This window comes from Oncorhynchus gorbuscha, linkage group LG15, assembly GCF_021184085.1.
Source record: "Oncorhynchus gorbuscha isolate QuinsamMale2020 ecotype Even-year linkage group LG15, OgorEven_v1.0, whole genome shotgun sequence".
Lineage (NCBI taxonomy): Eukaryota > Metazoa > Chordata > Actinopteri > Salmoniformes > Salmonidae > Oncorhynchus > Oncorhynchus gorbuscha.
This window is the reverse complement of record NC_060187.1, coordinates 71895678-71919217: the sequence shown is the minus strand read 5'-3', so window position 1 is coordinate 71919217 and position 23540 is coordinate 71895678. Positions and strand designations below refer to the sequence as shown.

At 42.8% G+C, this 23540-nt stretch overlaps 1 protein-coding gene across 1 annotated transcript in view; it reads left to right on the top strand.

Moving 5' to 3' along the window:
- The window catches only part of LOC123997784 (t-SNARE domain-containing protein 1-like), a 140620-nt gene that overhangs the window by 36449 nt on the left and 80631 nt on the right, over positions 1-23540 (top strand). Inside the window, exons 3-4 of the mRNA XM_046302336.1 lie at positions 8905-8982; positions 11549-11618. Of these exons, the coding sequence (XP_046158292.1) occupies positions 8905-8982; positions 11549-11618 (148 nt within the window). The remainder of the gene's footprint in view (positions 1-8904; positions 8983-11548; positions 11619-23540) is intronic.

Here is a 23540-nt window from a genome sequence, read left to right as displayed (position 1 = left end):
TCTCTCTCTCTCTCTCTCTCTCTCTCTCTCTCTCTCTCTCTCTCTCTCTCTCTCTCTCTCTCTCTCTCTCTCTCTCTCTCTCTCTCTCTCTCTCTCTCTCTCTCTCTCTCTACCTCCCCTCCCTCTCTCCCTAGTGTATAAAGAGCAGACTGTGTAGTGTGTGCTGTGGCAGCCTCAGTGTTATGGGGAGACAGATGGGGGCCTGAGCCATCAGAGAGAGTAGCTTTGATCACAGTGAAGCCGGGGCCCTTTCAGTGGGCTGGAGCCTGTCAGATTTGCTGTGTGTGGCTTCTGGTGCTTGCTGCTTGCGCCGACTGAGCTGTGTGTGTGCGTGCGTGCGTGTGTGCGTGCGTGTGTGTGTGTGTGTGACTGAGCTGTACTGAGCTGTGTAGCAGTGGAGGGGGGCTCAGGAAATGATCAAAGCCCAGGTAGAGTCTCTAATGGAGCTGTCAGTCGGGATAATCTTTCTCCTCCTTCCTCTTGCCAAACCTTTCAAGCCCTTCCAGCATGTATGCAACTCTCCTCTTCTACTCCCCGGGTGGGTGCTTAGTCTATCAAACTCCTAGTAGTGTCTGTCTGCCATCTCTCGTGAACATTCACTCACTCTTATTCTCCAATCTCTTTTCTTCGATCACTTGTGGTCAAAAAGTGGAGGCACTCTCCTTGGTCTGCTTGTGGAGAAAACACACTGTTGGGCTCTGCTGTTCCTGGTGTGTGTGTGTTTGAACAGTTGTAATGCCAATCAAGAGAAACACAATTGTGTTCAGCAGCACACACCAGGTTGGCCCGGCCTGTTCTCGCCATGTTCTCCCTGTGTTCTGGGCCTGATCCTGGGATAGACCAGTCTCGTTAGACCCCTCTAGTGCTCTGCTCCACAGCCCCAGCCCTGGTCATTAGAATTGTTTGGGATGGAGAGCTGTTTGTCTGGAAGGAGACCTTAATGAGAGCCCACTCTACCAGCCACAGGTACCGCTGAGGGTCCTTAAGTGGCCCAAGTGGGGTGTGTGCTGAGCAGCCATGACAATGTCATTGGAGCCGCTGGGAGTGAATTGGTTGCAGTGGTCTGGAGTCACGTATTCAGGTTAGAACTAGAATGTTACTAGAACTAGAATGGTAGAATACCGTACAGCTTGGAAGAGATGGTGTTGCTCAAGAGTTTGAAAACATTGTGGGAGTAAGTTAAAGGTCGTTTGTTTTGCTTCTTTTGTCAGATTGATGATGCATAATCATGCACGCTAACAAAGTTTCAATGGTGATTCACCACAATTAATTAAATGTGTTTATCTAGCATAAAGCACATTTTGAAATACTCAGCATCTGTATGAAAGAAGGTATTGTGAAAGATATATTTGAAATTAGCATTCGAAAGGTCAAGCTTTGCGTCAGACTCTCACTGCATCAGAACATATTCACGATGGTATTTTTAGCGGGATACAGAAGGCAACCGTATGGATAGGAGATTCTCCAACACATATTTGTGTAGTTGCATACAGTGCATCATACAGCAACATTGATGATGCGTCATCAGTCTAATTCAGGGGAAAGAGAGCCAGTTAGCACCAAGCAGATGGAGGAAGAGGCTCACACTCATAGCACTTTCTCAGAGCATTAAGAATGTCCATTAGAACTATATTTAGCTTTAGTGGGCATTTGACGCCTCTCCAACTTCAATGTATTTAGTATATAGATATCTGAAATATCAGCTATGAGTGTGACATAATTCATGTTTTGAGTTGCTGAAGATATATTGTTGGCTACAAAATAGTTGTATTTTCTGCCTGTGTTTTATCTTTGCCAACTCTGTCATTTGTTATGGATGATGGAGTGGGTGAGTGATTGATAACTGTAAAGGGACTATTATCATCAGACTTCCTGGCAAACAGCAAGGCTTGAACAAAATTGGTGTTCTGGCGAAATGCACTGTTATTTTGGAACAGGAGAAGAAGACGCTTTCATGATCATCATTGAATGTGCTCCTGCATTGTCTATGTCTCCTGACTGGAACACACCAACAGAGGAGAAGAGATCACTCTGGAACACACCAACAGAGGAGAAGAGATCACTCTGGAACACACCAACAGAGGAGAAGAAATCACTCTGGAACACACCAACAGAGGAGAAGAGATCACTCTGGAACACACCAACAGAGGAGAAGAGATCACTCTGGAACACACCAACAGAGGAGAAGAGATCACCCTGGAACACACCAACAGAGGAGAAGAGATCACTCTGGAACACACCAACAGAGGAGAAGAGATCACTCTGGAACACACCAACAGAGGAGAAGAGATCACTCTGGAACACACCAACAGAGGAGAAGAGATCACTCTGGAACACACCAACAGAGGAGAAGAGATCACTCTGGAACACACCAACAGAGGAGAAGAGATCACTCTGGAACACACCAACAGAGGAGAAGAGATCACTCTGGAACACACCAACAGAGGAGAAGAGATCACTCTGGAACACACCAACAGAGGAGAAGAGATCACTCTGGAACACACCAACAGAGGAGAAGAGATCACTCTGGAACACACCAACAGAGGAGAAGAGATCACTATGGAACACACCAACAGAGGAGAAGAGATCACTCTGGAACACACCAACAGAGGAGAAGAGATCACTCTGGAACACACCAACAGAGGAGAAGAGATCACTCTGGAACACACCAACAGAGGAGAAGAGATCACTCTGGAACACACCAACAGAGGAGAAGAGATCACTCTGGAACACACCAACAGAGGAGAAGAGATCACTCTGGAACACACCAACAGAGGAGAAGAGATCACTCTGGAACACACCAACAGAGGAGAAGAGATCACTCTGGAACACACCAACAGAGGAGAAGAGATCACTCTGGAACACACCAACAGAGGAGAAGAGATCACTATGGAACACACCAACAGAGGAGAAGAGATCACTCTGGAACACACCAACAGAGGAGAAGAGATCACTCTGGAACACACCAACAGAGGAGAAGAGATCACTCTGGAACACACCAACAGAGGAGAAGAGATCACTCTGGAACACACCAACAGAGGAGAAGAGATCACTCTGGAGTGGGTGGAGGGTAGAGCTGTGTTGAAACGGTGAATCTTTAATGCTTGTTGTGTGTTTTTGTTGCCTTGTCACTCCAGGTACTGTATCTCCAGGCCTGCTCACATCATGCCCCAAAATAAACCTAGCATTACGTTTGTTATAGAAACTTCAGTGTATGCAGGCTAGGCTATAGCATGTTTTATGGCAACCCAACATGGTCTGTGTGTAGTTGCGTAGTGTGACTGTTTGAGTGTTGAACATACAGTAGATTGTCCGGAAGCCTAAAAACCAAGTTAGCTATGGTAGTTAACAAGAGCTTGTGACAATTATCTGAGAATGACCTGACCTAGGTTAGATAGCTAGAATCAAGGACTGGCGTGCTTTTTGTCTCAAACAAAACTATCTGTGTGTAAGTATTAAAAGGCATCACATACTGAAATAGTCTTTAGAAGTTGGAAGCTCCTCTGGGAGCAAGAAAGGAGAAAAGGCTATTTTTCCCCTGCAGTGGGTCTATGCCCGGCCTGGCCCTGTTTTAGGAAGAGTTTCCACAGTGGAACGACAGCTGCTGACCTCGAAGGTAATGAGATGGGGGCTTTTGATTAAGTTGCGCTCTGATTTGAGAGTGTAATTGAACGTGTTGCAGATAGTGCATTTGCCGTATCGACAAGCGACTCTGCAAAGGCCAGGATGTTAATTCGTCTCTCGAGTGTTGCTGAGGTTTTCATTCATCACTGTAGCACTTTGTGTGTTTTGCGTGTTTGCGTGTTTGCGTGTGTGTGTAGGGCGAAATCAGCAGCTTCTGTTTCAGTTGTTCAGCAATTCTCAACCTGTCGTGCCGCAGTGTGAAGACACATTTTAATCACTTCCCTTTACACTCTCTTTATGGAGATTGTGCTGATTGATGCAGTTGGATGTAGATCTGCTAGACATTAAGATGTGATTATAGGTTCAGACCTCTTCCAAAGCACTGTAGAGCCAGATAGGAGACAGGAGGAAAAAAGGCCCAATTAAGCACATTAAACATTTGTAAATTTTTTTATTTTTTTTTTTAATTTATTTATATAGCCCTTCGTACATCAGCTGATATCTCAAAGTGCTGTACAGAAACCCAGCCTAAAACCCCAAACAGCAAACAATGCAGGTGTAAAAGCACGGTGGCTAGGATAAACTCCCTAGAAAGGCCAAAACCTAGGAAGAAACCTAGAGAGGAACCGGGCTATGTGGGGTGGCCAGTCCTCTTCTGGCTGTGCCGGGTAGAGATTATAACAGAACATGACCAAGATGTTCAAATGTTCATAAATGACCAGCATGGTCAAATAATAATAAGGCAGAACAGTTGAAACTGGAGCAGCAGCACAGTCAGATGGACTGGGGACAGCAAGGAGCCATCATGTCAGGTAGTCCTGGGGCACGGTCCTAGGGCTCAGGTCCTCCGAGAGAGAGAAAGAAAGAGAGAATTAGAGAGAGCATATGTGGGGTGGCCAGTCCTCTTCTGGCTGTGCCAGGTGGAGATTATAACAGAACGTGGCCAAGATGTTCAAATGTTCATAAATGACCAGCATGGTTGAATAATAGTAAGGCAGAACAGTTGAAACTGGAGCAGGAGCATGGCCAGGTGGACTGGGGACAGCAAGGAGTCCTCATGTCAGGTAGTCCTGGGACATGGTCCTAGGGCCCAGGCCAGTTGAAACTGGAGCAGCAGCATGGCCAGGTGGACTGGGGACAGCAAGGAGTCATCATGTCAGGTAGTCCTGGGGCATGGTTCTAGGGCTCAGGTCCTCCGAGAGAGAGAAAGAAAGAGAGAAGGAGAGAATTAGAGAACGCACACTTAGATTTACACAGGACACCGAATAGGACAGGAGAAGTACTCCAGATAAACAAACTGACCCTAGCCCCCCGACACATAAACTACTGCAGCATAAATACTGGAGGCTGAGACAGGAGGGGTCAGGAGACACTGTGGCCCCATCCGAGGACACCCCCGGACAGGGCCAAACAGGAAGGATATAACCCCACCCACTTTGCCAAAGCACAGCCCCCACACCACTAGAGGGAAATCTTCAACCTTTCTAACGTTTTTCCCAGACCTGGCTACCTTTCTATCCCTATCTTAGTCTTTCTTCCTGTCTCACCCTTTTCTATTCTCTCCATTCCTTTCCTCTCTCCATCCCTTGTTCTTTCTGTGCCAGCTTGTCAGGCAGAGAGCCAGTGTAGCAGCCAGGAGTCCAAGACCCCCTTTGCGGGTCATGGCGACACTAGAGTAATGACTGTGTCAGATACCCTCCAGCAGTCGTTGTCGTGTGTGTGTGTGTGTGTGTGTGTGTGTGTGTGTGTGTGTGTGTGTGTGTGTGTGTGTGTGTGTGTGTGTGTGTGTGTGTGTGTGTGTGTGTGTGTGTGTGTGTGTGTGTGTGTGTGTGTGTGTGTGTGTGTGTGTGTGTGTGTGTGTGTGTGTGTGTGTGCATACGCGGGTGTGAGATAGTGAAAGGTAAATAGAGCGAAAATGAAGGAGAGAGTTTGCTCATGACTTAAAGATTGTATACAGTGCAATCAGAAAGTATTCAGACCCCTTCACTTTTTCCACATTTTGTAATGTTATAGCCTTTTTCCACATTTTGTAATGTTATAGCCTTTTTCCACATTTTGTAATGTTATAGCCTTTTTCCACATTTTGTAATGTTATAGCCTTTTTCCACATTTTGTAATGTTATAGCCTTTTTCTACAATTTTTCCTCATCAATCTACGCACAATACCCCATAATGACAGAGCAAAAACAGGTTTTTAGAAATGTTTGCTAATTTATAAAATAAATAAAACATAAATATCACATTTACATAAGTATTCAGACCCTTTACTCAGCACTTTGTTGCAGCACCTTTGACAGTGATTACAGCCTTGAGTCTTCTTGGTTATGATGCTTGGCACACCTCTATTTGGGGAGTTTCCCCCAATCTTCTCTGCAGATCCTCTCAAGCTCTGTCAGGTTGGATGGGGAGCATCGCTGCACAGCTATTTTCAGGTCTCCAGAGATGTTCGATCAAGTTTAAGTCCGGGCTCTGGCTGGGCTACTCAAGGACATTCAGAGACTTGTCCCAAAGCCACTCCTGCGTTGTCTTGGCTGTATGCTTAGGGTCGTTGTCTTGTTGAAAGGTGAACCTTTGCCCCAGTCTGAGGTCCTGAGTGCTCTGGTGAAGGTTTTCATCAAGGATCTCTCTGTACTTTGCTCCATGAATCTCTCCCTCGATCCTGACTTGTCTCCCAGTCCCTGCCGCTGACAAACAGCCCCACAGCATGATGCTACCACCACCATGCTTAACTGTAGGGATTGTGAAAAACGTGACTCTTGGGATTCAAGCCAAAGAGTGCATTCTTGGTTTCATCAGACCAGAGAATCTTGTTTATCATGGTCTGAGAGTCCTTTAGGTGCCTTTTGGTAAACTCCAAATGGGCTGTCATGTGCCTTTTAATGAGGAGTGGCTTCTGTCTGGCCACTCTACCATAAATGCCTGATTGGTGGAGTGCTGTAGAGATGGTTGTCCTTCTGGAAGGTTCTCTAATCTCCACAGAGGAACTATGCAGCTCTGTCAGAGTGACCATCAGAATCTTGGTCACCTCCCTAACCAAGGCAATTCTCCTCCAATTGCTCAGTTTGGCTGAGCAGCCAGCTCTAGCAGGACTCTTGATGGTTCCAAACTTCCTCCATTTAAGAATGATGGAGGCCACTGTGTTCTTTGGAACCTTCAATGCTGCAGATTGTTTTGGTACCCTTCTCCAGATCTGTGCCTCGACACAATCCTGTCTCAGAGCTCTACGGACAATTCCTTCGACCTATGGCTTGGTGTTTGCTCTGACATGCACTGTCAACTGTGGGACCTTATATACATGTGCCTTTCCAAATCATGTCCAGTCATCTGAATTTACCACAAGCGGACTCTAATCAAGTTGGTTAAACATCTCAAGGATGATCAATGGAAACAGGATGCACCAGAGCTCAATTTAGTGTCTCATAGCAAAGAGTCTGAATACTTTATGTAAAGTATTTCTGTTTTTATTATTAATACATTTGCAAAAATGTTTTTAAAAAACTGTTTTCGCTTTGTTATTATTGGGTATTGTGTGTAGATTTCTGAGATTTGTTTTTATCCAATGGAGAATAAGGCTGTAATGTAACAAAAAGTGGAAAATGTCAAGTGGTCTGAATACTTTCCAAAGGCACTGTATTTGCATGTCATGCTGATGTGAGTGTGTGTAAGTGCGTGTGAGTCTTTGTGTGCCTGTGTGTGTGTGTGCGTGTGCGTGTGCATGTGCCTGTGTCTCTGTGTGTGTGCATCTGTGTGTGATAATTGAAGAGAGAGTGGGGCTGGATCCAGGTGGTGGAAGATAAAGGGCTTAGAAGTGATCCCGCCGTGCTACCGCTTCCCCACCAGCAGGGGGGGGGGGGGTTTACGTAACACAGCAGTCTGCAGTGGATGATATCGGCCACGATATCTGTCTCACACACATTCAACTCATTTGACCGTGAACCGGGCATGGTCAGGCATCACACACACACACATTGCAGACCTGACTATACACACACACACACACACACACACACACACACACACACACACACACACACACACACACACACACACACACACACACACACACACACACACACACACACACACACACACACACACACACACACACACACACACACACACACACACACACACACGCTACAACCCAACTAGCTAAGCCCCCAACCGAGTGTAGTCTAAAACGTTACACCCAGACACTGCCTACATGAACACTCACATACTCACAGAGACAAACAAATCCTAATCAGATGTCATACAAGGATGAACAGACAGAAGAGAGACCAGGGTAATGCCACTGGTTAGTGTGTAGAACGGTGCAGAGTAATCAATGTCCCTCCTGAAATCACACTCACCATCCGTGTCATTGGGTGACCTTGTGTCACCCTTCTGTAGTCCTCCATCCTTCCATCTCTCCCTCTATCCCTCCATCAGCAGAGTGTGAAACACTGGGTCACTGATGCGAGGAGAGGGATGACTTAGCCCTCTGAGTTCCTCCACACAGACATAGGTGGTTCCATGTGAAGTAGCATGAACATCGAGCATCCGCCATTTATCATAACGATGGGAAGAACTGGACAAGCGTGTGTCGAAGGCGGGAGTATGTAGATCACACTCGGGGCAGCAATGGTCGTTGAACTGAAAAATGACACCATTTTAAAATGTATTGCTGTCATATAGTGTGTACTTTTGACTTAATCATATTTCTTCCACCACAGGAAACTGTCCATAGTTTGTTAAATCAAGTGAATGATCCTTAATATGCAGACGTGTCGATCATATGTCTCAGTGAACTGCAAACCTTTCTTTTGTTATTCTGTGCCTCAGTTGTGGTTAAAGAGCACAGCTTAATGGAACAATGCTTATACAATATGCAGGTTCAACATATTTCCTCTTTCTTTTCCTGTAATTTTTCATTCCAAACAGTAATCCCCCACCACCCATTGTCATTTTCACACACTACTGGTAGTAGTTGGAGAAAAATGTCAAAAAATAACTTTCCAAGTCACTTTACAGTCACTTTAGGAGTGAGAATTAGACAAAGTCCGACCTTGGCCTGTTTCTTCTGTGTGCCTCATGAGCTATTTAGCAGTTACCTAAGGTGTTTGGTTCAAAGTCCCTGGACCCGGATTACAGTCCTGGACAAGGCTAAACCCCAAATTCACTGTAACACATTTCATGATAGAACAGCTCTGTGGCTGTTGTGTTTTACCTACGATATCTGCCTTGTTTTTGGTGCGTTTTTATCATGCTCCATCGAACTGAAATCATGTCTTCTCCAAGCAACACAGGTCAGCTCCTCAGAGCTGCAAGACGTGTTTCAAGAGACCTCCTCCAACATTTTCCAGATCAACGCAAATGGTGAGTCTTGAATATATGTTTGTGTGTGTACATGTGTAATTGTGCCTTTTCTGTTATACTGTTGATATAAACTCAGCAAAAAAAGAAACGTCCTGTCACTGTCAACTGTGTTTATTTTCTTGCAAACTTAACATATGTGTAAATATTTGTATGACCATAACAAGATTCAACAACTGAGACATAAACTGAACAAGTTCCACAGACATGTGACTAACATAAATTGAATATTGTGTCCCTGAACAAAGGGGGAGGTCAAAATCAAAAGTAACAGCTGCATTGAGTACTGCAGTGCATCTCCTCTTCATGGACTGCACTAGATTTGCCCGTTCTTGCTGTGAGATGTTACCCCACTCTTCCACCAAGGCACCCGCAAGTTCCCGGACATTTCTGGGGGGAATGGCCCTAACCTTCACCTTCCAATTCAAGAGGTCCCAGACGTTCTCAATGGGATTGAGATCCGGGCTCTTCGCTGGCCATGTCAGAAAACTGACATTCCTGTCTTGCAGGAAATCATGCACAGAACGAGCAGTATGACTGGTGGCATTGTCATGCTGCAGGGTCATGTCAGGATGAGCCTGCAGGAAGGGTACCACATGAGGGAGGAGGATGTCTTCCCTGTAACGCACACATTGAGATTGCCTGCAATGACAGTAAGCTCAGTCTGATGATGCTGTGACACACTGCCCCAGATCATGACGGACCCTCCACCTCCAAATTGATCCCACTCCAGAGTACAGGCCTCGGTGTAACTCTCATTCCTTCGACGATAAACGCGAATCCGACCATCACCCCTGGTGAGACAAAACCGTGACTCGTCAGTCCAGCACTTTTTGCCAGTCCTGTCTGGTCCAGCGACGGTGGTGATGACCTCGGCATATTGCGGACAGTCTGAGCACTGATGGAGAGATTGTGCGTTCCTGGTGTAACTTGGGCAGTTGTTGTCATCCTGTAATTGTCCCGCCAGTGTGATGTTCGAATGTACCGTTCCTGTGCAGGTGTTGTTACACATGGTCTGCCATTGCAAGGATGATCAGCTGTCCATCCTGTCTCTCTGTAGCGCTGTCTTTGGCGTCTCGCAGTAAGGACATTGCACTTTATTGCCCTGGCCACATCTGCAGTCCTCATGCCTCCTTGTAGCATGCCTGAGGCACATTCACGCAGATTAGCAGGGATGAGCTGGGCATCTTTCTTTTGGTGTTTTTCAGAGTCAGTAGAAAGGCCTCTTTAGTGTCCTAAGTTTTCATAACTGTGACCTTAATTGCCTACCATCTGTAAGCTGTTAGTGTCTAAACGACCATTCCACAGGTGCATGTTCATTAATTGTTTATGGTTTATTGAACAAGCATGGGGAACAGTGTTTAAAACCTGTTTGGGATAGGGGGCAGCATTGGGAAGATTGGATGAAAAGCATGCCCAGAGTAAACTGCTACTCATGCCCAGAAGCTAGGATATGCACATAATTAGTAGATTTGGATAGAAAACACTCTAAAGTTTCCGAAACTGTTAAAATAATGTCTGTGAGTATAACATAACTCATATGGCAGGCGATAAACTAAGAAAAATCCAACCAGGATGTGGGAATTCTGAGGTTTGTAGTTTTCAAGTGAATGCCTATCCAATATCCAGTGTCTGTGGTGTCAGATTGCACTTTCTAAGGCGTCCAGTAGATGTCAACAGTCTTTAGAAGTTGTTTCAGGCTTCTATTGTGAAAGGGGAGAGAATAAGACCACTCAGAGTAAGTGGCTCAGCTGAAAGCCATGAGTTGTTTATCAAGCGTGAGATCGTCCCTGGTTATCTTTCTTTTCTATTGTCAACGCTGTTGTCCGGTTGAAATAATATAGAATATTTATGATTAAAAGATCCTAAGGATTGACTATAGACATCGTTTGACATGTTTCTATGAACTTTAATGGAGCTTTTTTGACTTTTCATCTGGGTGTTGTGCTCACGCTTTGTGCATATGGATTACCGAACTAAACGCGCAAACAAAAAGGAGGTTTTTGGACATAGAGATGAACTTTATCGAACAAAACAAACATTTATTGTAACATGGAGTCCTGGGAGTAACACCAGATGAAGATCATCAAAGGTAAGTGATTAATATTAACGCTATTTCTGACTTCTGTGACACCTCTCCTGGAAAATGTCTGTATGTTTTTTTGTGGCTAGGCGCTGTCCTAATATAATCGCATGGTGTGCTATCGCCGTAAAGCCTTTTTGAAATTGGACACTGTGGTTGGATTGACAATAAGTTTATCTTTAAAATGATGCATAATACTTGTATGTTTGAGGAATTTTAGTTAAGAGATTTTTGAGATGTTTTGAGATGTTTTATTATGAGATCTTTTTCATTTAAAAAAAAGTTTAGTGGAGGGGTGTTCCGCATACCAGAAAGGTTCATCCCTTTACAATGAAGATTTGTGAAGTTATTTGTATTTTTACGAATTATCTCTGAAAGACAGGGTCCTGAAAAAGGGACGTTTCTTTTTTTTGCTGAGGCTTGTACTGTAAAAGCACTTGAACTTCTTTGATGTTTACAATGCTACATGTTCCCTCCCCATCTCAGTTGTAACATTAGAGAAGAGGCTTCAATCTTTGGGAACGTCCAGAGACACTGCTGAACTGCGACAGAGCCTGTGAGTAATCACAACACACACACACACACACAGGAATTATAGTACTTACATATTCATATCAACACATTAGTGTGCAACTCAAGCGAGTAACTCAACGGCTTCCTCCCTCAATTAACCAACCGTCTGAACACTAACCATTTACTGCTGTGTTATTGACATCACATACTGCTGCAACCATGCTTTAGCTACAGATAAAGTGTAGCCTGATACATAGCCTCTGAGTGTTCATGCTGCTTGACCTGTCTGTCCTTTAATCATGCCGAGGGTCACATTAAACCCAGTAGCTCCAGAACAGAGAATATTTTCTCTATATTTCAATGTCCTCTTTCATAGCCGATATTGATTATACTTGTTTTAGTTGAGCTGCCAGCAATTACCAAATTCCTGCCTGATGACAAAGTGGCCAATCTGAGTTGATTGTGTCTGTTTAAAATGCATTACACCCCACTGTGCTGCCTGGCATGTCATCAATTCTATGAACATTTTTTTATGATCACCTTGGAAACCTACACAGTCTGAATGTGTGTATGTGTGTGTGTTTCTTTTGCTTTCTGTTGCTTTCTTTAATATTGGTGAAGGATGTGGACCATTATAGACAATGATCTGGGCTCACTGCTCTGAATTACTGGAAAGAAAATGGGTTTCCATGTGATGTGACCCCTCTGTCAGCTGTCAACAGCTACAGTATTGTATGCATTCTAGTGTCTTGAAATGATGGTTGAATGGCACAGTTGAATGTTTGAATGGTGCAGTTGAATGGTTGAATGCTACAGATGAATGGTTGAATGGTACAGTTGAATGGTTGAATGGTGCAGTTGAATGGTTGAATGCTACAGATGAATGGTTGAATGGTGCAGTTGAATGGTTGAATGGTACAGTTGAACGGTTGAATGCTACAGTTGAATGGATGAATGGTGCAGTTGAATGGCTGAATGGTGCAGTTGAATGGTTGAATGGTGCAGTTGAATCGTTGAATGCTACAGTTGAACGGTCGAATGGTACAGTTGAATGGTTAAATGGTGCAGTTGAATGGTTGAATTGTGCAGTTGAATGGTTGAATGGTGCAGTTGAATGGTTGAATGGTACAGTTGAATGGTTGAATGGTTGAATGGTACCAGTTGAATGGTTGAATAGTACAGTTGAATGGTTGAATGGTGCAGTTGAATATTTGAATGGTGCAGTTGAATGGTTGAATGCTACAGTTGAATATTTGAATGGTGCAGTTGAATGGTTGAATGCTACAGTTGAACGGTCGAATGGTGCAGTTGAATATTTGAATGGTGCAGTTGAATGGTTGAATGGTGCAGTTGAATGGTTGAATGGTACAGTTGAATGGTTGAATGGTTGAATGGTACCAGTTGAATGGTTGAATGGTACAGTTGAATGGTTGAATGGTGCAGTTGAATGGTTGAATGCTACAGTTGAACGGTCGAATGGTGCAGTTGAATGGTTGAATGGTGCAGTTGAATGGTTGAATTGTGCAGTTGAATGATTGAATGCTACAGTTGAACGGTCGAATGGTACAGTTGAATGGTTGAATGGTGCAGTTGAATGGTTGAATTGTGCAGTTGAATGGTTGAATGGTACAGTTGAATGGTTGAATGGTGCAGTTGAATGGTTGAATGGTGCAGTTGAATGGTTGAATTGTACAGTTGAATATTTGAATGGTGCAGTTGAATGGTTGAATGGTGCAGTTGAATGGTTGAATGGTATGGTTGAATGGTACAGTTGAATGGTTGAATGGTGCAGTTTAATGTTTGAATGGTACAGTTGAATGGTTGAATGGTACAGTTGAATAGTTGAATGGTGCAGTTTAATGTTTGAATGGTACAGTTGAATGGTTGAATGGTGCAGTTTAATGTTTGAATTGTACAGTTGAATGGTTGAATGGTACAGTTGAATGGTTGAATGGTACGGTTGAATGGTACAGTTGAATGGTTGAATGGTGCAGTTGAATGGTTGAATGGTGCAGTTGAATGGTTGAATGGTGCAGTTAAATGGTTGAATGGTACAGTTGAATGGTTGAATGGTACAGTTGAATGGTTGAATGGTACAGTTGAATGGTTGAATGGTACAGTTAAATGGTTGAATAGCACAATTTAATGTTTGAATGGTACAGTTGAATGGTCAAGTCAAATCAAATCAAAGTTTATTTGTCACTTGTGCCGAATACAACAGGTGTAGGTAGACCTTACAGTGATATTCTTACGTACAAGCTCTAACCAATAGTGCAAAAAAGGTGTTAGGTGAACAATATGTAAGTAAAGAAATAAAACAACAGTAAAAAGACAGGCTATATACAGTAGCGAGGCTATTAAAGTAGCGAGGCTACATACAGACACCGGTTAGTCAGGCTGATTGAGGTAGTATGTACATGTAGATATGGTTAAAGTGACTATGCATATATGATGAACAGAAAGTAGCAGTAGAGTAAAAGAGGGGTTGGCGGGTGGTGGGTGGCAGGCCACAATACAGATAGTCCGTGTAGCCAATGTGTGGGAGCACTGGTTGGTCGTGTCAGTTGAGGTAGTATGTACATGAATGTACAGTTAAAGTGACTATGCATATATGATAAACAGAGAGTAGCAGCAGTGTGAAAGGAGGGTATGGGGTTGGAGGGGGAACACAATGCAAATAGTCCGGGTAGCCATTTGATTACCTGTTCAGGAGTCTTATGGCTTGGGGGTAAAAACTGCTGAGGAGCTTTTTTGTCCTAGACTTGGCACTCCGGTACCGCTTGCCATGCGGTAGTAGAAAGAACAGTCTATGACTGGGGTGGCTAGGGTCTTTGTCAATTTTTAGGGCCTTCCTCTGACACCGCCTGGTGTAGAGGTCCTGGATGGCAGGCAGCTTAGCCCCAGTGATGTACTGGGCCTTTACGCACTACCCTCTGTAGTGCCTTGCGGTCAGAGGCCGAGCAATTGCCGTACCAGGCAGTGATGCAACCAGTCAGGATGCTCTCAATGTTGCAGCTGTAGAACCTTTTGAGGATCTTAGAACCCATGACAAATCTTTTTAGTTTCCTGAGGGGGAATAGGCTTTGTCGTGCCCTCTTCACGACTGTCTTGGTGTGTTTGGACCATTTAGTTTGTTGGTGATGTGGACACCAAGGAACTGGAAGCTCTCAACCTGCTCCACTACAGCCCCGTCGATGAGAATGGGGATGTGCTCGGTACTCCTTTTCCTGTAGTCCACAATCATCTCCTTAGTCTTGGTTATATGGAGGGATAGGTTGTTATTCAGGTACCACCCGGCCAGGTTTCTAACCTCCTCCCAATATGCTGTCTCGTTGTTGTCGGTGATCAGGCATACCACTGTTGTGTCGTCTGCAAACTTAATGATGGTGTTGGAGTCTTGCCTGGCCATGCAGTCGTGGGTGAACAGGGAGTACAGGAGGTAACTGAGCACGCACCCCTGTGGAGCTCCAGTGTTGAGGATCAGCGTGGCAAATGTGTTGCTACCTACCCTCACCACTTGGGGGCGGCCCATCAGGAAGTCCAGGATCCAGTTGCAGAGGGATGTGTTTAGTCCCAGGATCCTTAGCTTAGTGATGAGCTTTGAGGGTACTATGGTGTTGAACGCTGAGCTCTAGTCAATCAATAGCAATCTCACATAGGTGTTCCTATTGTCCAGGTGGGAAATGGCAGTGTGGAGTGCAATAGAGATTACATCATCTGTGGATCTGTTTGGGCGGTATGCAAATTGGAGTGGGTCTAGGGTTTCGGGGATAATGGTGTTGATGTGAGCCATTATCAACCTTTCAAAGCACTTCATGGCTACGGACGTGAGTGCTATGGGTCTGTAGTCATTTGGCAGGTTGCCTTTGTGTTCTTGGGCACAGGGACTATGGTGGTCTGCTTGAAACATGTTGGTATTACAGACTCAATCAGGGACATGTTGAAAATGTCAGTGAAGACACCTGCCATGTGGTCAGCACATTCCCGGAGCACACGTCCTGGTAATCCGTCTAGCCCCGCAGCCTCGTGTATGTTGACCCGTTTAAAGGTCTTATTCACGTCGGCTACGGAGAGCGTGATTACACAGCTGATGCTCTCATGCATGCCTCAGTGTTGCTTGCCTCGAAGCGAGCATAGAAGTGATTTAGCTCGTCTGGTACTGTTGAATGTTTAAATGGTACAGTTGAATGGTTGAATGGTGCAGTACGATTTGGATTATTTTCATGCTGAGTGGATGCCACATACTCACGGCTACTCACTGCCACTTCCAGCGACTACCGTAACTGTCGTAATTTTCACGAGAGGAGATTGTCTTCATCTACCTTTGTTATGGTGGGCATATTTAACAGTACACACAAATGCCCTGCCCCTGGTTAAGAATGTTAATCAACCATCTGCACCCACGGTCTACCTCTCTACTCCCGGCTACAACCACAATCTCACGGTTAATAGAATTGGACCCGTCCTTGTAATCGTGGAAATGCACACAGCAACAGTCTAAGTGGATTAATCGCTCCCACTCTCTTGAGTGTCATTGTCTTTGTTAGTGCATTAGGCATTCGGTGGCGACTCGTCCGTAACCCACCAGAGGACAAGGACACTGTTTAGAGGAGTGGAGAGGGAGCGGAGAGGGAGAGGAGAGGGAGAAGAAGAAGGAGGAGAGGCAAGATGAAGGGGAGGAGAGGAGAGAAGTGAACAGAAGAGAAGAGGCAACAGACTGCTCTGACATACAGACAGAAGGCCAACTGCCACAGAGGGCCTCAAAGAGCCTCTCCTCAACCAGCCATAAGGCATACCTTCTGCCACGGGCTCCCCACAGCAAAGCCCTCACACAGTACAGTACATTAAAGTACATACACTGGAGCTATAGATGGAGGATACTGTAGGAAACGTTACGTCAATTACTGTATCTACCCAAGGCTTTCATCTTGCAGAGACAGATCCACATTTATCATGGAGTTAACTTGGAACCTTTTAGCAAATAACCCCTATGTTTTCTTCATGGTGCTATAAAATGATATGACATTTTTGATGGGATATTAAATAGTGTCATATCAGACACACTGACGTTCCTACAAACAACCTCAACACATAACTGCACAGTACTGATCAAATTCAAATCAAATGTATTTATGTACCTTCCCAACTCCGCCCACCGGCATCCTAATAAGGAAAACAAGAGCAAAGAGAGAATACGGCAGACGGAGTGGGAGGGTCGTCACAACATCTATTACAAAATCCACAAAATGAATGTACTGTAAAATATATTATTGACAAAACAAACATGTCAAAAATGCTTCCATTTGTTGATGAAAGAAACCTTTACTGTGCAGACAATACGCTAAATTAGCCCTGTGCTAATATTTAGAAACATCATTTTTTCCACAAAAGTAATTTGTTTTCTACCATGCTACATGGGTTTAATTGAGTCAATATGACCATACTCTATTTATTTTTTTAAAGACAGCACTGTGGAACAATTCATTTAATGAAATCACATGAGGTTATATATAGAGAGAGAGCGATAGACAATGCTTGAAGGAGTGATGAAGAAGAAACTATATAAAACTGTTGTGGTGCGTGTATTTATGCTTGCGTGAGAGGCCTTGAACAAATACTGTCTAAATTCACAAAATCTTCCTAGTTGTTGTGGAGATCTGCAATAAGAACATTGATTTAGTGTCTGGTGCTGTCTGTGCAGTCTGGGCTTAGCCTCTGAGCCTGGTGCTCCCCTGGTCCCCTCTAGCCTAGCTTGGACACAACATACTGCACAGTACAGCAGACCTGGGTTCAAGTACTATTTTAATTCATTTCAGATACTTTATCAGGGCTTGACTGAGTTTATGTGGCGCAATGGAAAAATGAAATAATCGCACAATTGAAAACTCTGCCCAGTCTAGAGCAGTGTTTCCTAAACTCGGTCCTGGAGACCCCAAGGGGTGCACATTTAGTTTTTTGCACTAGCACTACACAGCTGATTCAAATAATGACCTCATAATCAAGCTTTGATTATTTGAATCAGCTGTGGAGTGTTAGGGCAAAAAAACTAAACATGCACCCTTTGTGGTCCCCTGGACCAAGTTTGGGAAACGCTGGGCTAAATCAAACACTAAAGGTAGGATTCTGAATATGATTTGAACCCAGGTCTGATGTACAGTACATTCTGTCCTGGTGCTCCCTGTAGAGACCCAGGGATGAACACGGCTAGAGAGACCTTCTCCTTACCTCCCCACCCAAGTCCTCAAATATTGATCTAAATCTGGAGAGAGGAAATGAAGGGGAAAAATAGAGAGACAGACAGTCCTCAGTGTATTAGTGAACTCAGAACCAGGGCCATGTCACTGTAATTCTCTGGACACTGTGCGAATAACCAAGCCAGCCTAGTGGAAAACAGTGGGAAAATAGACTTCCTGTTTTCTTTCAGAGAGAAAGAGTGAGAGTGAGAGATCTTGAGGTTTAAGGCCAAGCAAAAGTACAATTACGCTAGCTTCTGAGGGGAGAAATAAGTCGAGCTACAAGTATGGCCCCTAAAGCCAGAGAAAGTATGACCTCTGTGTTTTTTGTGTATGACATAATCCTGCTGTGTCTCTGTCACTCTGCATTGCCTCAGCAAGGTCATACTGTATCTGCCAGTGATACATTCAAACCACTCACGGAAACAGCCATTCATAATGTTGTGCAGGAGTTGATTACTGCTTTACTTCCCCCATTCATGCAAGACCGGTTGTACTAGAACACATGTAGAAACTGCTGTTGTTTATTAGAGTCCGTAGCTGTGGGCTGGATGAGGCACTTGTAATATCCAGGAAAAATATCTAGTCAATCATATGACCCTGATATAGCTGAAAGTTGGAGTTGGTTCAGCATGCTGGATCAAAAGTGTGCTCTAAGTGCTTTTAAATCCACCTGCATACTGTCACTAATAAGCTTGACTGTGACCTTCTGTTGTATCTTACGTAGGTAAAGGAAACATGCGCACACATACAAATGCACACACACATACACACACCCACACTCTCACACACACACACAGGAACTAAAGGGATTAATAAGATGGCTAAACCTCTGGCTGAGGTGTCATCGTTTAACGGTTCAGTCAAAGACTTCTCAGACATCCAGAGGATTACGGTAAACTCACGGCTAGTTCGTGCACCATCACGCCACAACAGGAACAACATGACTGATCTATGTGGAGAAGGACTTGTGCCTTTGGATCTGCAGGCATGAAATGAGTTAACCTAATACACAGGAGGTGAATATCCTAATTCTGTTGTCCTCAGGCCTACACTGTATTCACTGTATGACATTGATTGGGATAACCTGTATTTCAAAGGTTTTAACTTGAAACCATGCAACAGCAAAAACATGACAAATGTGTGCATAGAGCACAACACTTATCAACATTATCATCAACATCTTCCAATGCTTCATGTACTAAACATAAGAATCCATTATGATCTGTTTTAATGAATTCCTGTGGATCATCTATGAGTCATTTTGCACCTGTTCTAGAGTTAGTTTCTATGGATCATCTGTGTAGGTTTATGCCACTGTACCGAGCAGTGTGTTGTGCCAAACTCTCTCGGTTCACATCGCCCACTCTAGAGGACCCTCTCACTCTCTTCTGACGTATCACATTACAAAGCTATCGAGATCTGTTAGTCACTGGCGCCCCCACAAAGATCTCAAGAGTAGGGGCTCAGCAGCAGAAAAGTATGTAAAAATATCATGTGAATTGCAATCAGTCACCTCCGATGACTTTCTCCTTTGTGCTCTGCTTTGCATTCTTTTGTGGCTGATCAGCCCCAGTGAGAGAGAGATGGAGAGACAAAGAAAGAGTGGGAGAGAGGTGGAGCGTAAAAAGAGAGAGACAGTGAGAGAGGGATGGAGAGACAAAGAAAGAGTGGGAGAGAGGTGGAGCGTAAAAAGAGAGAGACAGTGAGAGAGGGATGGAGAGTGAAGAGAGAGAGAGAGCACATAGGGAGACCTGCGACTAGTTGTCTGAAGGATAGTGGGTGAGAGAGAGGAGGTGCTGTCTTGATGTCTCCCATGTGTAATGCTGCCTCTGGGCAAGCAGGGTTCTGGTGAGACAGACTGCTTATTTGACTATGCTTAAGATTATCAGCACAGTCTTGAAAAGTATTATCCAACCAGATTTCAACCAGTTCAGTTTCATCTACCAGATTCACTCAACACAATATCACTAGCCTCAGCCCTCACCTAAACCTAAAAACAACAAACCCAACTTCATCCAGTAATATTACTGCTCCACTGAGATAAAGAGCACATTTCCATCTTCATAAAAAACAGAGGTACAACTAAATATTACTATATTGTGTCAATTCAGTGCCAAATAAAGTGACAGGGTTGACCGTAACAAGGTTGACGATTTAATCTTAAATCAGCCATGAATCTCTTCTTGACAGAGAGAACGGAAGCTGGTTGTGTGCAACAGGGAGTGGCAATTTAATCCAAGTTTCTCAAAAAAAGGTAGTTGCTAAAACATTTCTAGCCTGCCTATCTATGGGTAACAGGGATGGTGTGTTATGCTAAGTTTTCAACCAAAAAACAGCAGAAAATGGCCAAAAGAGTCGAACAAGCTCACATGGTTTTAGTCTATGATGTGTTTATTTTATATTAACAACATTTAAAAGGAACAGTTTCACCATATTAAAACGAGAGTTCAGTTCACCTAACAGGGTTGACCTTAAAATGAGGGACAGACTAAAATAAATCACTAGTCGCATGAAATAAATAAACATCTTCAGAATTGACAGTAACTAGGAACTTAAAATGATGGTGAAAACTTTTTTTTTTTGCAATCTTCCTAGAAGAGATTTGTTGCATTTTTCATGTGGTCTATATTAAAGGGAACTTCATTTAATATAACGGGCATTTAAAATTCAATATTGTTGCACTATTTCTACATATAATATCAAAGGGACGCAAATGTCACTACCCAGAGATGCTTCAATAAATGAGTGCGTGGGAGGAGACGTTGAAAACAAATGTGAAAAGCTACAGGCAGTCAGTGTTGATATTAGTGCAAGAAGTCAGTTAGTGTTGATATTAGTGCAAGAAGTCAGTCAGTATTGATATTAGTGCAAGAAGTCAGTCAGTATTGATATTAGTGCAAGAAGTCAGTCAGTATTGATATTAGTGCAAGAAGTCAGTCAGTATTGATATTAGTGCAAGAAGTCAGTCAGTATTGATATTAGTGCAAGAAGTCAGTCAGTGTTGATATTAATGCAAGAAGTCAGTCAGTATTGATATTAGTGCAAGAAGTCAGTCAGTGTTGATATTAGTGCAAGAAGTCAGTCAGTATTGATATTAGTGCAAGAAGTCAGTCAGTATTGATATTAGTGCAAGAAGTCAGTCAGTATTGATATTAGTGCAAGAAGTCAGTCAGTATTGATATTAGTGCAAGAAGTCAGTCAGTATTGCTATTAGTGCAAGAAGTCAGTCAGTATTGATATTAGTGCAAGAAGTCAGTCAGTATTGATATTAGTGCAAGAAGTCGGTCAGTATTGATATTAGTGCAAGAAGTCAGTCAGTATTGATATTAGTGCAAGAAGTCAGTCAGTATTGATATTAGTGCAAGAAGTCAGTCAGTATTGATATTAGTGCAAGAAGTCAGTCAGTATTGATATTAGTGCAAGAAGTCAGTCAGTATTGATATTAGTGCAAGAAGTCAGTCAGTATTGATATTAGTGCAAGAAGTCAGTCAGTATTGCTATTAGTGCAAGAAGTCAGTCAGTATTGCTATTAGTGCAAGAAGTCAGTCAGTATTGATATTAGTGCAAGAAGTCAGTCAGTATTGCTATTAGTGCAAGAAGTCAGTCAGTATTGATATTAGTGCAAGAAGTCAGTCAGTATTGATATTAGTGCAAGAAGTCAGTCAGTATTGATATTAGTGCAAGAAGTCAGTCAGTATTGATATTAGTGTAAGAAGTCAGTCAGTATTGATATTAGTGCAAGAAGTCAGTCAGTATTGATATTAGTGCAAGAAGTCAGTCAGTGTTGATATTAGTGCAAGAAGTCAGTCAGTATTGATATTAGTGCAAGAAGTCAGTCAGTGTTGATATTAGTGCAAGAAGTCAGTCAGTATTGATATTAGTGCAAGAAGTCAGTCAGTATTGATATTAGTGCAAGAAGGTCAGTATTGATATTAGTGCAAGAAGTCAGTCAGTATTGATATTAGTTCAAGAAGTCAGTCAGTATTGATATTAGTGCAAGAAGTCAGTCAGTATTGATATTAGTGCAAGAAGTCAGTCAGTTTTGAAATTAGTGCAAGAAGTCAGTCAGTATTGATATTAGTGCAAGAAGTCAGTCAGTATTGATATTAGTGCAAGAAGTCAGTCAGTATTGATATTAGTGCAAGAAGTCAGTCAGTATTGATATTAGTGCAAGAAGTCAGTCAGTATTGATATTAGTGCAAGAAGTCAGTCAGTATTGATATTAGTGCAAGAAGTCAGTCAGTATTGCTATTAGTGCAAGAAGTCAGTCAGTATTGATATTAGTGCAAGAAGTCAGTCAGTATTGATATTAGTGCAAGAAGTCAGTCAGTATTGATATTAGTGCAAGAAGTCAGTCAGTTTTGAAATTAGTGCAAGAAGTCAGTCAGTATTGCTATTAGTGCAAGAAGTCAGTCAGTATTGCTATTAGTGCAAGAAGTCAGTCAGTATTGATATTAGTGCAAGAAGTCAGTCAGTATTGATATTAGTGCAAGAAGTCAGTCAGTATTGATATTAGTGTAAGAAGTCAGTCAGTATTGATATTAGTGTAAGAAGTCAGTCAGTATTGATATTAGTGCAAGAAGTCAGTCAGTATTGATATTAGTGCAAGAAGTCAGTCAGTGTTGATATTAGTGCAATAAGTCAGTCAGTGTTGATATTAGTGCAAGAAGTCAGTCAGTGTTGATATTAGTGCAAGAAGTCAGTCAGTGTTGATATTAGTGCAAGAAGTCAGTCAGTATTGATATTAGTGCAAGAAGTCAGTCAGTATTGATATTAGTGCAAGAAGTCAGTCAGTATTGATTTTAGTGCAAGAAGTCAGTCAGTATTGATATTAGTGCAAGAAGGTCAGTATTGATATTAGTGCAAGAAGTCAGTCAGTATTGATATTAGTGCAAGAAGTCAGTCAGTATTGATATTAGTGCAAGAAGTCAGTCAGTATTGATATTAGTTCAAGAAGTCAGTCAGTTTTGAAATTAGTGCAAGAAGTCAGTCAGTATTGATATTAGTGCAAGAAGTCAGTCAGTATTGCTATTAGTGCAAGAAGTCAGTCAGTATTGATATTAGTGCAAGAAGTCAGTCAGTATTGATATTAGTGCAAGAAGTCAGTCAGAATTGATATTAGTGCAAGAAGTCAGTCAGTATTGATATTAGTGCAAGAAGTCAGTCAGTATTGATATTAGTGCAAGAAGGTCAGTATTGATATTAGTGCAAGAAGTCAGTCAGTATTGATATTAGTGCAAGAAGGTCAGTATTGATATTAGTGCAAGAAGTCAGTCAGTATTGATATTAGTGCAAGAAGTCAGTCAGTATTGATATTAGTGCAAGAAGTCAGTCAGTATTGATATTAGTTCAAGAAGTCAGTCAGTTTTGAAATTAGTGCAAGAAGTCAGTCAGTATTGATATTAGTGCAAGAAGTCAGTCAGTATTGCTATTAGTGCAAGAAGTCAGTCAGTATTGATATTAGTGCAAGAAGTCAGTCAGTATTGATATTAGTGCAAGAAGTCAGTCAGAATTGATATTAGTGCAAGAAGTCAGTCAGTATTGATATTAGTGCAAGAAGTCAGTCAGTATTGATATTTGTGTAAGAAGTCAGTCAGTATTGATATTAGTGCAAGAAGTCAGTCAGTATTGATATTAGTGCAAGAAGTCAGTCAGTATTAATATTAGTGCAAGAAGTCAGTCAGTATTGATATTAGTGCAAGAAGTCAGTCAGTATTGATATTAGTGCA